Here is a 17,305-nt window from a genome sequence, read left to right as displayed (position 1 = left end):
GGGAAAGTTTTGGTTGAGACCTAGGGCCCGTTTCATAAAACTTGTCATCAGTGACAACTGCCACGTATCTATGACAAATTTGCTCTCAGCCAATCAGATGCAAGGATTTCAGTAGCTTGTCACATCTATGACAACTTGTCACTGATGACAAGTTTTATGAAACGGGCCCCTGGGCTTCAGGTTTCTTACTTTTTTTCGGAGGGGGAGGGGTGAGATAATGAGAAACCTCGTATATGAAAGGGCATGTAATTACAAAAAGGCATTCAACGTTTATTTGATAGAAATTGGTTTTGAAATGGCTGAGATATTCGAAACAAAGCAAGAATGAGTGGAACCTCTTTTTATTAGATCGCTTTCTTTTACGTTGTTTTTGGATGAGTATTTTGTAAAAAAAAATATAATGTAAAAGCTTATCCTCATCTCCACCAAAACTAGAACATTCCTTTAACCCTCTGTCTGTCACGTTTATTTCCTGTCCGTAGGTTTATAATATGTAAAATTTGTGCACATTTTGACTAAGTGGCACAGAAAGGGTTAAACATGTCTACAATAATAATTATGTTCTTGGGAGCAGTCACATGTACGTAGACGTTACCCTCAGTTTTCATCGCTATTCATTTTGATTTCGTAGTAGGACGAATGGTGGCGCTCTTTACTCACCCACTCGTAAAATGAGACACGATGGCCCAGATGGACACGAGCATGGCAGGCAAAACTGTAAAGACGTGAGAGATCGAACAGAACGAGTAAATGAGTGTTGAATTCCAGATAGAGAGGGATAATAATGAACGTCACCTTCGACTGATATAAAATAGTAACTGTTGTAGTCCTATAAAAACCTTCACTACGCTTTTTTTTGTGTGTGTGTTAAGCATGGCAAAATTCTGATAATTATTATCTCTTCTATTTTCTAAATGTCTGTTTTATTGCACCCAGACTTTCTGTCTGTCCGTTTTCGATTATGTTTCTTTACTTGTTTGCTTTTATTTCTGTCGAGATCCGTTGATTACTCCCATATTATTGTCGACCGCTTGTTCTCTGCTTACAAATGAAGAGTTTTATCGCAAAGCGAGCTAAATCTATTTTTGTTAAGTTGAGATATCTGTGATTAAAGCTGTTAAAAACAAAGAAAATAATGAGAAAATACAGGATGTGTTTAATCGTAACTACTAGAATATCCCTTGGTATGTTGCAAGTGAGTTATTACTGGAAAGGTTTAATTTTGCTCTGCATCCGATGATGGACTTACTTTGAAATGTTTGAAAATGGCGCTTAGCTCATTTTGCAATAAAACTCTTCAAATTAACAAGATGATATTTGATGTAGAGATAATACTTACGCCATCCAATAAAGATGTAGATGAGGAAGCTGATTCTGTTGGCGTCTATCCTTAGGGCGAAGACCACCAGCGTGTGCAGATAGAGGCCCTCTACGAGCATCCAGAAATAGTTCGTCATCAGCGAGTAGTAGTAGAGCGTGTCCAGAAGTCCGGATAACCACTTGGGGATAAAAAAACAACAACAATGAGAACAACAAACAAACAATTAGTGAATTAGTTACGGTATTCAACGAAAGACGAACGATCGAACAGAAGAGAAACTTGTTTTTTAAAAAAAACCCAGATAGTTTGCTATCTCGAAGTCCTGTCAGAATTCATCACTTCACCCAATGTCCAAAGTTCAAGCGCTATAATAAATCTTGTTTGTTTATAGTTTGGATTCTCCAGTGTTTAAATAAGTTATTGTGTGCTTTATGGTCTTGATGTAAGGGGTGGACAGATCGTGATTTACACACTACAGAAAAATTAAGAGTCTTCTGAACATACAAAAATAACAATGTCGGCTATTGGGCGATTTTATCAGGCTTTCTTGTTAACTGGTCACGCAATAATTGAATCTGAATAAGAAAGATAAAGTCCAAAGTCCATTAGACAGATTTTTGAATGAATGGGAATAAGAACAACATCTTGATATTCTGAACGTTCAGTTATGGTTATGTTATCTATCTTTATCTTGCGCTACTTTGCAAGGGTCTTCAAAGATGACAGCCAAATTTGGACTTGGGGGCCCTTATTGTATTCCGGTATTCAATAAACCAGTTCGGAGTTAGCTCATGGGCACATTGGTTCTAATAACCTTTGGTTTGTTTTTTTTTTTCTTTGTCGGTTAGGGGCACTTCACTCGTTTGCAGAGCGACATACATGTTGTAATAGGCTTTACGTAACAATTTATGAGATTCATCAATACTGTTCAAGCAAAGAATGAACCAGATACAGTGCTATTCAATGTCATTCTCCCATTACAGCGCAGGCTTCATGCTTGAAGATAAACACACTTTTTTGTGTGGGTGGTTAGCTGGTGGTTAGGTGTCTAGATGACCAGAATGCCCGTCCATTAACGCTTGGGAAAGCATCCATTTCATTATTTCGCATTGAATGTATTTACAATCTCTTTCTATCAATATTGCCAAATACTACTTATGCTGTCAGATGGATGTGCTGGCAAGCAACATTTATAAGGATTACATGAATAATCATTACATCATAGATGCTTATCCCAGTGAATTAAAAAATCAACATGCCTGTTGGCACGATTGACCTTTTTTTCTGCTCATGCGCAAAGTGGAACTGCGAATTGGCTTATTGCGGTTTGGATGAACTCCACACACGAGGATAATAAGCGCCCTCAGTGTCTCATGAGGGAAAATGGCAGGGTACATTATCCGTGAAAAAACAACAGCAACAAAATAATAACACAAAAAATCAAGACTGCCCGTAACCATGGTAATATACCTTAATCTTTCCTTCATACGCAGATCTGATGCCGAGAGCGACGAAATAGACAAAGTAACTAAGAATGAATGACGAGATAAGATGCCAGTGAATGTGGTTCCTCCTGCACCAGAGACGTCTATTGAGAGAGAGAAACAAAAAAGAAGTGAAATGAAATCTTTCAGCAATAATGATGAATAAATATCAAAGTAGTTATTAAGAGTTTAATAGGGCAGACACCGACATAATCTATTTTCCATTAAGCTTTGATGTATTCAAGATTGAAGCTGCTGAAAATAAATATGGATACAGTTGTAATTCTAATATCTTTCAAATAGTCCTTGTATTGTAACGACTTCAGTATCATTGAAAAGATCTAATAACGTGTTTTTTTTATTTGATAACCTTACGTTGATTTATTTTGCATTTAAATACTCCATTAGAAATCATATATATATATATATATATATTATATATGTATTCTAATTATTATATAATATATCATATATATATATATATATATATATATATATATATATATATATATATATATGGAGAGAGAAGGGGAGGGAGAGAGGGAGAGTGAGGTATAAGACCATAGGGTGATGAGTATAAAGACAAGAAGAGCATCACCACCGAGTTTGACCCATGTTTCGTCTTTATTTATATCTATTCAGTTATCATCGTTATTCTATTTTAAGTCATCGTCAAGATGAATAACTCATTTGTTTTAACTATTCATTTGTAACTACATTGAAAAAAAATAATGATAAATTGCACCAAAAAATATCGTGCAGAACATGTTGACGATTAATCGGTTGACTGTTAAATTCACACTGTTTTGTTGATACGATTTCTATCATTGAAGAAAGTGTGATGCATGTTATGTTATTTTTATTGTCGAAAAACAGAAATAAATTTAAATTGAATTGGATTGAATAGCTGTGTATTTTCATTGGCAAGGACTGGTGGAAAACGCCATAGTAGATTTTTCTTACAGTTTGTATGACAAAAAGCATGATGATAGTACAACGGTTCAAGGGAAATATCAATTATCGAGACTATATTGAATCCGTCGTCACCCTCATGACCATATATAGTGACTTTCTGAAATAATGTAATGGCATGCATCTCCATACTGTAAGGATGGTCAGTACAATTGTGCTCCGCACATACTCGGTTAGCATTATGTAAACTTGCAATGCGTGTTTTTTTTTGGTTTTTTTTTTTTGTTTTTTTGTTTTTTGTTTTTTTTTTTGGGGGGGAGGTTGTTTTCCTTCTTTCCTGATTAGATAACAATATCAATGGCACTCGTAGAAAATTCTGGGTAGTTCTTTGAGTTTTGAATTTCACGTACACCTTTGTTTTGTACTTTACGTACACCTTTGTTTTGTACGCTGCATTTATGACATGCCTTTCGGCAACGTATCACTTGCAAGATTGATGTTCCACCTACCTGCTAAAGAGGAATATTAGGAAAGCCACAATACACGCCAGAGCGGAGAGACCACATCCAAACTGATTTATGGTTGTGATTATCTGAAAGGCCACAAGCAACATTAGGCAAATTACAATCGAACAAAAGAAAAAAACAAAAAAAAAAAACATACATGCTTCCATAATCTCAACATAACACTTACGTTGTAATCAACTTAGATAATACTAAACTTAGATAATGCAAGCTCAGCTTAAATGATACTAACACTTTTGAGAATGCTAACATTTTTGCCTTACATAACTGTTTTACCAGTTATATAACAGATGACAAGAAACAGACGTTAAAACCAAAATGACAAAGAAAAAATGCGGTAAAAATTACATCATAATTACGAAATTTATACATGTTGCAACTGTATTCCATGAGTGAAACTAAAGTTATGAAAGAACAAAACTCTATGACAAAGAAAAATTTAATCGGCTGTTTTCTTCCGAGCTTCCAGGAGACAGCTGCCGTTTACTACTCACACAATTAAATGAGTATTGTTCCAAAAAACCCTGGACACGTTTGTGACATCATGTCATGAAACAGCGCCATCATTGTTCAACTCCCAGGGAGAACTGTTCTCCTTGGGAGTTGAACAATGATGGCGCTGTTTACATTCACGGCGTTTGATTACTAGTAGTAGCCTGCATGTTGACAGGGTTGGCCTTGAGCGTTCCGTACATCCAAACTAATGGTGATTACTGTGCTCCGCCTATTGGTTTACAACCACGACAACGGTTGATTGTCTGCTCTTTAGAGTTAACAAATGAATGATCTCGTCACTCTTACCTCACAATGCAGGCATTTGCAGTACTTCCCATTCAAGTACATCTCCTCCGGAGATATGGATGTGCTCCACGTCCCGTTGAGGGTGCACTCTCGAAATGCTGTTGAAAATGGAAGAGAAAGAGAGGAGATAATGGAGTAATCAGCACGCATGAATTGATTAAAAAGAATATCATTCAGAATAAGCATAGAATCTGCTCATCCTTTACCAAGTTCTTCTGACTGATGTGTTAATACCAGCGTGTCGAACATGAATAAGAAAGTAGGAGAAAAATACAATCCTGGGCATGCACTCTTTACCCATCATGCATTGCTTTTCATGGAAATATCATAATTGTAGAATAGATTTGCAAAAGAGTAAAATGAAAACAACAAATAAACACAAAAGCAAGAAAGAATGACACAATGTGAAGCAGGGTGTGCAGAGCACAATATATAGGTGATTCACAAGGCGCAAGGGTCATCGGTTTCTCTGATGGTACTAGATGATAATTCAACTCTACGGACAATACAAAAAACAAAACAAAACAAGACAAAAAGGGGCATAAACAGAAAATAAATGCAAACAAACAAACTAAAAACAAACGAACAAACCGAGATCTTGCATGGGTCTGAATCCCATGTGGCGACACACATCCCTGTACAAGCTATTGTGCCCATGCTGCCCTTTCTAATGTATGTACTTACAATGCCACGCGTAAATCTGAGTACCTGACCAAGCTGGGTGGTAATAACGGTAACCTCCGTTGACTTATAGAGCTTACAGTATTAAAGTGGCTACCCTTATGGGGTCTAGGCCATTATCATTGTGACAACTATTATACGACTACCATTACTAGCTTTTATCTTAACCACGGATACGGTCTTTTCTTTTTCAAAAGTATGTCGTTTTTACTGCTCTTTATGATGGATTTGCGAAATATTACTCAAGCGTTGGAGGTATGTACCCGGTCTATGCATTTCCGAGAAGTGTATCATTGAGGACAAAACATGCTGTCCAAGGGTACGAACTTGAGACATTTTCCGTTTTAAAAAAAAAAGAAAAATATGAACACAATTCACTCTAGGTTTGTTTATTTTTTTTTCGTGTTTCCCATTTTCTTTTTTCATTCTCCCAGTCTTGCTGTCAGAGCTGCCATTAGCATTAATTACAACTATCCGTGTCATGTTTATCAATCTGATCATCATCAAAATACACTCCATCACCATAAGTGCCCACACATATTCATTTCATGATATTTTTTATTGTAAGTAGAAGTAGTAATGGTAGTTGTTGCCGTAGTGGTAGTAATATTAGTAGTATTAGTAGTAGTAGCAGTAGCAGCAGCAGCAGCAGCAGTAGTAGTAGTAGTAGTAGTAGTAGTAGTAGCAATAGAGTAGTAGTAGTAGTAGTAGTAGTAGTAGTAGTAGTAGTAGAAGTAGTAGTAGTACCAGTAGTAGTGGTAGCAGTAGTAGTAGCAGTAGTAATAGTAGTAGTAGTAGTAGTAGTAGTAGTAGTAGTAGCAGTAGTAGTAGCAGTAGTAGTAGTAGTAGTAGTAGCAGCAGCAGCAGCAGCAGTATTAGTAATATCAGTAGTAATGGTAGTACTGGTACTAGTAGTAGTAGTAGTAAAAGTAGTAGTAGTAGTAGTAGTAGTAGTAGTAGTAGCAGTAGTAGCAGTAGTAGTAGTATTAGTAGCAGTAGTAATAGTAGTAGTTGTAGTACAATTTTAGTAGCAGTAGAGTAGTAGTAGTAGTAGCAGCAGCAGCAGTTGTAGTGACAGTGGTATGAGGATGACGTTAGTAATGACTACTGCACTAACGATAATGATGATAGCAATATCAATGGTGATATTAGCAATGATAGTGATTTTAATAATGAGAAGAATCGTAGAATAGTAATCAAAATATAAGTGAAAGTAGTAATGAAAGAAGTTAATGTCGGAGGAAGATTAGCATCAGACAAAGTAGAAGCATTAACGGTAATTATCATCGTCATCGTAATTACCCATGGTGGTCTGATACTGGTCGGCGAGCTCCGGGCATGGCAGATACGTTGTCTCGCCCGCTTTGGTCGGCGGCCAGCAAAGCAGCAGGTCGTATTCGGCATGGCAGTGGACCCCTGGAAAGAAATTGAGAGAAAGAAAACGTAACGTTGAGAGGTCGTTATTTGCTCAAATCTAGTTAAACTCGCAGGTAGTAATAAAAGTGCAAAATGGCATATCATAATAATCGATGTATTTATTCATATGTCATATAGATGTGGGTAGGCTTATGTAGGGAGTGAAATAGCTGCATCGGAAGTAAACGAGAAAACGGGGAGTGTAGGAAAAATGTAGATAGGCAGATAGATAAAGAGAGGGGGATTACACAGAGTACATTATATTACAGAGTTATAATTATTGGCAATATGAAATACGGCACTCCCACTGGGTTGCAGCGCATGAAAGATAAACATTGCTTCAATCTGCGATCAATATTTGAACATCCGGCACGAGAATGACCCTGTGGGCCTAAAGACACGGCCTGTAATTGCATCTACTGATGAACCGTTACGTCTTCCGTCGGTACTGCTCGAGAGCAGGGGGGCAGCGGCAGCAGTGCCCACACATGCATGCAAAGAGATTAACGTTCTCCCATTAATTTCTTTAATCACCCCCAACGTCTGGGCCACCGAAAGTTAATCTAGGCATGAATATTGCAGCAGCGGCCCTGTGAGGGCGCCTTTTCACCTCTGGGACCGAAGCTGTCTTCCGCGCCGGCTGGCGTTCATTCTCGTTATGAATGTTTTCCCGGTTCATGCCGTCGTCACAGTTCATCAAAATCTCTTTTGAAAACCATCAAGGTACGAAGGGCATGAGCTCGTGGGGTTTTAAGAGAATCTCCGGGACAGAAATTGATATCGAACTAAAGGTTACCCAATGTTGTCTCATATACATAGGCAGATAATTTACGGACAACAATTTAATCTATTTCAAAAGTCGATCAGCTTAATCTCGACAATCATTTTTCCGGACAGATCGATTTGGGAGTATCCGTATGGGTATGCATTGCACATCTTTCTCAAGCAAGGTGCAATGCTGGCGCTGCATGGTTGTAAAAATGATTATAATCTAATTGCGTTTGTAGTTGTTGTTGTTGTTGTTGTTGTTGTTGTTGTTTTCAGCCAGGGTTAAGTTGTTATTCCTCAAGACTGTGCCAATTTAATGTTTCAGATTCACACAAGGTGGATCGAGGCTGACTCCGACAAACATTTTGTGAACGCACAAACGTATTAAAACTACAAACGTTTGGAGTTACCTATTATAGACAAAGTAGCCAGCCATGCGTACGCTATACTTCCCGTCCCCTCGAAATATGACTACAAAAGGATATAACAGCAATAACAACAACAACAGCAACACGCGCGTTGTTCAATTATGTTTCAAAGCAAAACATAAGCGCAGAGACCATTAAAACGTCTGTGCGTGGTCCCTTCATCTGTCTGTCTGTCTGTCTGTATGGTTTTAACTGAGACAAGCAAAATGATACTGACATTTTCCATTTCAATCAAAGATCTTCCAAAAAAAGAAGAAAAAAATCGTGCTTGAAATTGCTCAATCTTCGCATAACTCGACCAGGCCAGACGTTGTGTTCATTGCACCTTATTGAGTCAACATAAATGCAAACTGCTAGATGCAGATTTAAGTTGGCACTTTCATGACATGCTTTAGGGTCATGGACGCATTCTAATACACTGATATTAAAACTCGGGGCCCCCTGCTCATCTGAACCTAATATCATGAAACAGAAAACAATTATAATGCAGTCTAAGCAACAGCTGGGACCCATCATTGTAAACAACAAAAACAATGTTCTCGAGGAGAAGAAACAGATAAATCAAACAGAATCATGCTGGTATTATAATAAGACGTACATCTCGTCAATTGGTAACAGAAATCCTACTTTCATGAGTAGGCTGTGAATCTCAATTTCAGCAATGATTATAATACTTTATTATAAAACAAAATGTGACCCGCTACAACAAAAAGGTCCTGAAGTCGCGCACGGTCGAAGCCGTGAAAATCGAGTTTGAAGTCAGAGCATCATATTTGGTCAAAACTTACGATTTTCTGATTTTGACATATTATTGGAGTCTGACATGTCTTCCATCATCTGTTGAAATTTTGAAGCAAAATGATGAAAGGAAAGACCAAAAAATAGCGTTTTTCTGGGCCATGTTTTTTGGCGTTTCAATGAAGCAGAAACCGATTCGAAAATTTGGATTGAGCGCCACAGATAGGCTCCACCCCTAACAACGACCGGAGTGATCTCATTGGTCAGTTTGCTGCTTGCCGCTAACCGAAGTGTGAAGCTCGCACACTGCTAAGTCGACTGGAGCGTGCGGGCGGGGTGCGCTATGCCCAGCCGCTTCTCCTGGCATCCTGGTCACTGAGTGGTCGGTGAGGAGACGGGCGACGCTGTGCTTGAATGAGCATTTCGGGGGTTGCTAGGGTTTACCTTCTATTGTCCGTAGGTGAAAACTAACTTGCGTGTCCCTTGATCACGATTGCGTTGCAAGGAAAACTTTCAGGGCGCTTTTTTCGAAACAGTGATTTCCCAGACGTCTCGACATGCTCTCTTTTAAACATCGATATCTCCGCAGCCGATTATTTTCATAACATGAGTTATATATCAATTTAAAGCAGAAAGATTAGGGAATTTTGTCATGCAATTTTCAAATAATCGACCTCGCCCGACTTTAGGATCATTTTGTTGTAGCGGGTCACAAATGTTCATCAGACCTAACCGATATATTTTCTATCTTTCCTTTTGTTTCTATTTTTTCTTTCAAACTGAGCGAAAATGCGAGCTCGCGAAGAAAATTCCAATTAAAACTCAAAAATTCACAATTTTACCTCCGAGAGAATTTACATCACAATTATTTTAACAATAACGTTGTTGCAATAAAAGAAAGCACCAGGATCATAAGGAGAAGGAGGGGGGGGGGCAGACATTATAAACGATCACGACAGTGAGCTAGAAAGAGCTTGTGCACTCTGATTGTTTCGTGCACTACCAATCTATCTCCTTCCGAATGATTGTACCACGTGCTTCGATACTGTCATCCTGACCAAATTATTAGCAACGTCTCTGACAGCTTGGTCACCACCGGGTCTGACAGGCAAGACTACACCTGCGAGTGATACATGAGATCGACACTTCAGCCGCTTCCTAACGTGAGCGATCTCGAAATCTCTTTTCATCATTCGGAAGGAGTTTGTGTGAGCATCGCAAAAAAAGAAAGAAAGAAACAAAGATATAATAGTAAGAAAGAAAAGAAAGAAAGAAAGAAAGGAAGGAAGGAAGGAAGGAAGGAAGAAAGGAAAGAAAGAAAGAAAGAAAGAAAGGACGGACAAATAAAACTGACAGTTCCCTTGTCAGACCACGTCCGCATCACACCAACCAAGGTGCTGCCATCATCTGGGGTTCTCAGAGGAGGAAAAAGAGGTGTTGGAGGTGTGTGTGTGTGTGTGTGTGTGTGTGTGTGTGTGTGTGTGTGTGTGTGTGTGTGTGTGTGTGTGTGTGTGTGTGGGGGGGGGGGGGTACGAGGAGGGGTAGTGCCGATTGCCAATTTTTTAAAGCAAAGAAACTAGCACTACAACACTTTATACCAGGTAAGACATCTCGGCGTGGACGCCTTTTAGCTCTCTAACCAGACAATCAACATGCCTCTTTCGATTAATGAACGGGACCAAGCAACAGCACCAGCAGCTGCGGCAACAACAACCATAACAACATCAACAACAATAACGGCAACAACAACAACAACATCGACAAAGAGAGATAAAAAGAAGGAAGTAAAGGCGAGGGATATAATAACTGCAGCAGAAAACAAGGGAGGGAGATAGAAAGAAGACGAGAAATACAATAATCACGAAAGAGACAGGAGATGAAAAATAAGAGAGGAAAGAGCAAAGGGGGAAGTATTGCTGATAATAGAGAGCAACAACAGATAAAACGAGGTTACTATCTACGTACTAGGAGTTATAATTCGATCATTCTCAGTAACATCATTCTCTGTATCGTATCGTACTGTCATTGAGAAGTACGACATACGTGATTATAAGTTTTATTGCCATTTTTATTGTCATTTCAAGGCATGGTATTACGTTACTGAAATTCGATTTAAAGAAAGTAACATGTCACGCCACCAAACACGATTTGTAAAGAAAAAGTGGAAGGGTCTCTATGAAATGGAGGTCCTGCCTTTAAGAGCTCGGCAGCTCCTGTTTGAGGGTTTTTGATCGAGAAGCTCGGGGGAGCACTCGGGGATAGTGTCCGTTCATTAACTGCAGCTGCGCGGCGTAATGTGCAGCCGGACTTAGGGGCAAGCGGCCGCCTTCTTTTGTACCCTGCGGTCTCTTGTTTTCGTTTCGGAAGTTCAAGGCAGAGCGGCGATTGATTCAAGGGCCCAATTAGTTTTGACCATGAATACAGAGCTTGAGACAAGGTAAAACAAAAAGAACCAAACCAAATCAAACAAAGTATAGATGGAAATACGTATATCTATAATGCATTTCAATTATACATACTCACACAGACACAGACACAGACAAACAAACACAAACACACACACACACACACACACACACACACACACACACACACACACACACACACATACTTCCTCGCGCATAGACACACACGCACATATACACACACACACACAGCAAACAAACACGCACGCACAATCGGAGAAACAAGATATACCAGCAGCAGCCAGCAAGTCTTACAACATTATTTTTTCCCCTCCATATGGCTTACCACTTTGAGCGCTACGTCATGAATTATAATTTCATACGCCGTGAAATATCCAAGTTAACGAGTCTGCCATGTGCGTACAAAATGTCACAGTCGTATTAAAAAAAAAATAGCACTCTGCAACATATCAATTGAACATGTATTGGCAACCGTCGAAAATGATATCCAAAAATAGTGCAGAACATATAGTGATAATTACACTTTCTGCTATGGGATAGCATTCACACTGTAGGCTAATAATCACCAGCGACAATTCCAAATATATATTTCTTCTTTTAGTTGTTTTTTTTTTTTTTGACCGATTGCTAGAAGCTGTATATTCATAAAGCAGAATACTTTGATTCCCTGCATGGGAAACTTAAGCCAGACATGATAAATGTCCACATAAATACATGACGATGTAATCATCGCATGTTGTTGTTGTTTCCGTAGTAGTAGTAGTACATATGTAGTAGTAGTAGTAGTAGTAGTAGTAGTAGTAGTAGTAGTAGTAGTAGTAGTAGTAGTAGTAGTAGTAGTTGTAGTAGTAGTAGTTGTTGTTGTTGTTGACGTTGTTGTTGTTGTTGTTGTTGTTGGTGGTGGTGGTGGTGGTGGTGATGGTGCAGGCAAGCACACTTCTCGAGAGCTAAAATATTCGGCAATTTCTCTCATCCTCCTGTCCGATCGAGTCCCATGATTAATTCAGTATTTCTTTTCCATTAGCGCAAATTCGAGGGAAAATCCGCGGAGGTCCTCTCAACCATCTACGCACCCAACTCTTGAGTCGTGCTCACCCCTGTGGTTTGTTTTCAGATCTTATTGTAGGATCTGTAAAAAAAAATGCATTCAAATCAGCGCTGTCTAGGTAGATACTGTTAAATCTCTCAAAGCCATGAGACAAATCAAAGTGGTAGTAAAGGCAAAAAAAAAAAAGATGCTCAAAATGCAAAGGCGAGAATATATAGCGAAACTCGTAAAAAAAACGGAAACGGAGAAATTTCTTGTTAAGACATCCTTGTCGAATCGTTAGAAAAGAATGGATATACAGAAGAAGAAACAGAAGAAAAGAAGAAGAAAAAGAAGAAGGAGGAGGAGGAGGAGGAGGAGGAGGGGATGAGGATGACGATGAAGATAAGGAGGATGGATACGAAGGAGGAGATGAAGAGAAAAAAGAAGGACGATGGAGGGAAACTGAGCATTTATCAAGGGTGCCAAAAAAACTTGATGTCTAGCAAATGATGGATCTTCCAGCGAGTGAGCAAATATCTTGGGACCAGTATAAAGATCGTTTATCAGAATGCTCCCGTTGCTATTTGACAGATCCCTCCATGAACTAATCGCATTCCTTCGGTCGGACAGATGTACAAACATCTGGAGGATCGCAAACATTATTAATTACCGCCGTAAACGTGAAATAATAAATCGTCCCGAACGCGCCGCGTATACATCGACATGCACGCCTGAAAATTCGACGTCCCCCCCCCCTCACCCTTGAAAGAAATGATAAAGAGAAAGAACGGGGTAAAAAAATAAAGCCATAACTCATTTTCGGAACTCAGCGGAAGCAAATAACCTAAAATAAACCGCTTAGAAGATGATTTTCCTACTGAGACCCCGGCGTGTCTGCGTGTATATGCGACGTGTGCCAGTGCGTACGACGATACATGTATGTAACATCGCCAATATCATCATTATCTTTCTGCAATGGACTCGTGATTAATCATCCACGGGAACCTGTCGGGTCTTGAGCAGACTCATCGAGAATTTTAGAAAACTCGTATCGTATGAGAAACAAAAATAATCGTTTGATATCTGCATTTGAACGGACAAGGTATGAGTAGGAATATCCTAAACGGACAGTGTGACATCCAAGCACTGGGAAGGCATTGCCTTTTTTCCTGTGTTCTCCAGAATGCAGAACACCGATTATGAAGCGACATATTCTTTCTTTAATACCCGTGAACATATTTTTCCCTTGTCTTTCAACTACAGATTTGACATGCAGTCGACATTGCCAAAACCAATCAAACGCAGAGGCACGGCACACGTGTTACGAGTTAAATCGCGTAGTGTGCAATTTGTTAGGGCGCACTTATCTTTCTTCCCTATAGGCCTACTTGTCATCTTTACCTCCTCGCTTCTCCCTCTCTCCCCCTCCCTCTCTCCCTCTTCGTCTGTCTCTCACCATCTCTATCTCCCTCTCCATTCCTTCGTTTTCTGCATTACATCATTGCATTGTTACCACGTGAGGGCAAATTCGAGTAGCGCACTTTTCCCCGTCGAATAATACGGTAACCATTCAGAGAATCGCAGAGCAATTTTGCAGCGTCTAATAGTCTAGACGTAACCGGTTCTGATGGTTATGTATAGCTTCGGATATCGTTTGAAAACATATCTTCCGTTTCGACACAAACGGCAAGTCGCGAGTACTGCCTACGTACTGAAGTATGAACCGTTACCACTGAACCACGGTAGACATCTGCAGTGAATGTACATAGGGTGATTTATATTTTGTCATGTCATTTGGGACTAATCAACTTTCTTCAGTTCCTTCTTTCAAATGACGTGAAAAGAAAGTAATAGCCTAGGAATGACCTTCGCAAGCAATATGTACAGTTACAAATGACGGGTGACATGACCTGATGCAGTCAAGCATAAAACGTGAGGGGGGGGGGGGGAGAACAGAAACAAACACAATGAGTAAAGAGTGAAAGCAATTTAATACGTCAATTCCCAAGCATTCTTATCATTCGAATTGCAACAGAAGGTATGTAGTATCAAACCTTTCTTTATTTTTCTTCAATACATAACTGTAGTCAATGTACTAAGCCAATAACAAAGTTCATTGTTTACTACAACGCTGATCACACACACACACACACACACACACACACACACACACACACACACACACACACACCATTATTATTATCATTATTATCATTGTTATTATTTTTATCATTATTATGATGACGATGATAATGATGATGAAGTTGGTGAGTAGATTCAACAAGTCAGACGTCAACCATCATCACGACATTGATATTAGTTAAACAGCAGTCAATGAAAATTAAATCAGAAAAAACAAAAACAATTTGGGAGATCGGACTTTACAAACATAACGCCATTTTTTTTCAACCTATTGCATTTGTTTACTTGTTTGTATGTTTGATTTAAAGCGCACTTCCAAACATTTAAACAAGCTGTCATACACAAAATAGGATCAGATAATATCAAAATCGAACAAAAAATTAAAAAAGGTGTGGAAAGTTCTAGTTCACATGTTTTCATCCACGTGGTACTTTAGTCAAGATCACTCAAATCTGCAGTGGTGATGATAACAAGACTAGGAGAGAAGACAAATATATAAAGATATTCGTCTTGATTTCATGTTTTCCCAACGCGTCGAGATTTATTGGATTTCTGCAAATGTCAATGGGAGATATATAAAGCGTTGATGTTATGTTTTCTCTTATCTGCGCAATTTATACTGATCCATGTGTCACCGTTTTGAGATATCGCGTAAACTTTTCAAAATTCCATAACGCTCTTACTTTGCATACATCCTTCGGGTCTGGATTTGATTGAACTTCAACTAATGTTGTTTGTCTGAGTATACTCCAGTCGTTATAGTCAATTAAAATATCATATGGAATAACTCTTCAAACGCATAACCTAAGCGTGTATCACTCCATACGATATTCTCAAAAAACAACAGCCCCCTTTTTGACAATTTATCTTTATTCTATCTTCTTCTTTTTTTTTTTGTATGCGACTGCTCCTTGCGTCACCGTTTTGCAAATTCGGGGTCAGATCTTATCCGTGAAAACATCATCTAATTCTGCTCCTCCGTGTATACCCCAACCCTAGAAGCCAATTAAAAGATGATTTGAAATAAGCTCTTCAAGAACCTAATCTTAGTATGCATCGCCGCATGCGATATTCTTAAAAAAAAACACCAAAAAGAAACAAAAAAAAAAACTGCTGCCTCCTATTTTTGACTTTTCTTTTGTAGGTTATCGGATAATAATTGGAGCAGATCTGACATCACTGAAGAGCCTAGTGTGTAAAAAGTCTAAAACTATTGGTATCCCATAAATCGATGTTTGACGATGTTATCAGATTTTTTTTTTCCAAGATGATGAGCCAGATATTTGAAATACTTTTAATATTTAAACATCGATATCTTGATTAAATCACCAGGCAATTACATATTGTGACTGGGAAGATGTGTCATAAGAGCAAACAAAAATTGAAAAAAAAAAATATCCAACAGATTACAGAGATCTACTCGTACATGTAGAAAAACGGCCGATTTGCCACCCAGTTCATCAACTGGCATGTATTGACATGTTTGATGTGTGGACTCGAAAAGTCTCAGAGAGGAGATATAGACATATCATTTTCGTGCAATATAATATGATCATGATAACATAAAGCTATCTTTCTCTCACTCTCTGTCCGTTTTTTTTCCATCTATGTAACTTCTTTCTCTTTTCCTCCCCCTCTCCATATGTATCTATATATTTATATCTATATCTATCTATCTATCTATCTATCTATCTTTCTATCTATCTGTCTATCTATAATAGTATAGCGATCTAACGCTATTTAACCTACATCTACCTTTTTCATCGTGTGCTCTTGTGGAAGTGTGTCTGTCCTTCTCTCTCCTTCTTTCTCTCTCTCTTGATACATATATATATATATATATATATATATATACATATATATATATATATATACTATATATTATATATATATATATACATACATATATATATATATATATATATATATATATATATATATATATATATATGTGTGTGTGTTTGTGTGTGTGTGTGTGTGTATGTATGTACATATAGGATTATATGTCGCTGTCTGCGTCTGTTTGCCTCTGTCTGCGTCTGTTTGTCTTTCTCCTCCGCCCCCCCCCCCCCCCCACCCCCGAGATGGGACTCACACGACTATCAAACCTGCCCCCACGTGGCTGCCCACGGATCCAGCCAACGACTCCCTAGGACATCTGGCTCCTGACCCTTAATGAATGACTTCGACAATGTGTGTGCTCTCCACTTGAGTTATGACAATTACACTTTTTTACTCCCGCGCTGTTAATCTTACGCAAACGAGTGATGATTAACTGGTCATCTACAATGCCCATGAAGTTTCTTCTACACGACCACAAGAATAACGTCAGTAAATTACAATCATGTTAAATTAACATAAATTATGTCACCATAACTCAAACATTTATCATTAATGTGTGTGTTAAATGATAATTATATAAAGAGAATATGAGGAGAGCGAAAGAAAGAGATAGATAGGTATTATCATACTGTACATACATAGATACACAAAAACTGTAGTATTTCAAGTCAAAAGAAGAGACAGATAGATATACAGATTTACAATTATTTACGTTTCCGATCTTCTTTTGCTGGCACCATATTATACCTCATTATATCCGCCTCGTGTTTTCTTCTTATTACCATCTCATCC

The 17,305-nt window shown here is 38.5% G+C and overlaps 1 protein-coding gene across 1 annotated transcript in view; it reads right to left on the bottom strand.

The window, feature by feature from the left end:
• LOC139730137 (corticotropin-releasing factor receptor 2-like) overlaps positions 1–17,305 on the bottom strand; it is a 72,832-nt gene that overhangs the window by 9,382 nt on the left and 46,145 nt on the right. The window contains exons 3-8 of the mRNA XM_071641038.1: positions 7,026–7,139; positions 5,043–5,140; positions 4,227–4,309; positions 2,792–2,909; positions 1,340–1,499; positions 661–715 (exon numbers count right to left, since the gene is read on the bottom strand). Coding sequence (XP_071497139.1) covers positions 661–715; positions 1,340–1,499; positions 2,792–2,909; positions 4,227–4,309; positions 5,043–5,140; positions 7,026–7,139 — 628 coding nt within the window. The remainder of the gene's footprint in view (positions 1–660; positions 716–1,339; positions 1,500–2,791; positions 2,910–4,226; positions 4,310–5,042; positions 5,141–7,025; positions 7,140–17,305) is intronic.

Source organism: Diadema antillarum, unplaced genomic scaffold, assembly GCF_040938485.1.
Source record: "Diadema antillarum isolate AM-2024a unplaced genomic scaffold, OU_Dant_1.0 seq00000293_RagTag, whole genome shotgun sequence".
NCBI lineage: Eukaryota > Metazoa > Echinodermata > Echinoidea > Diadematoida > Diadematidae > Diadema > Diadema antillarum.
This window is presented reverse-complemented; position numbering and strand designations above follow the sequence as displayed.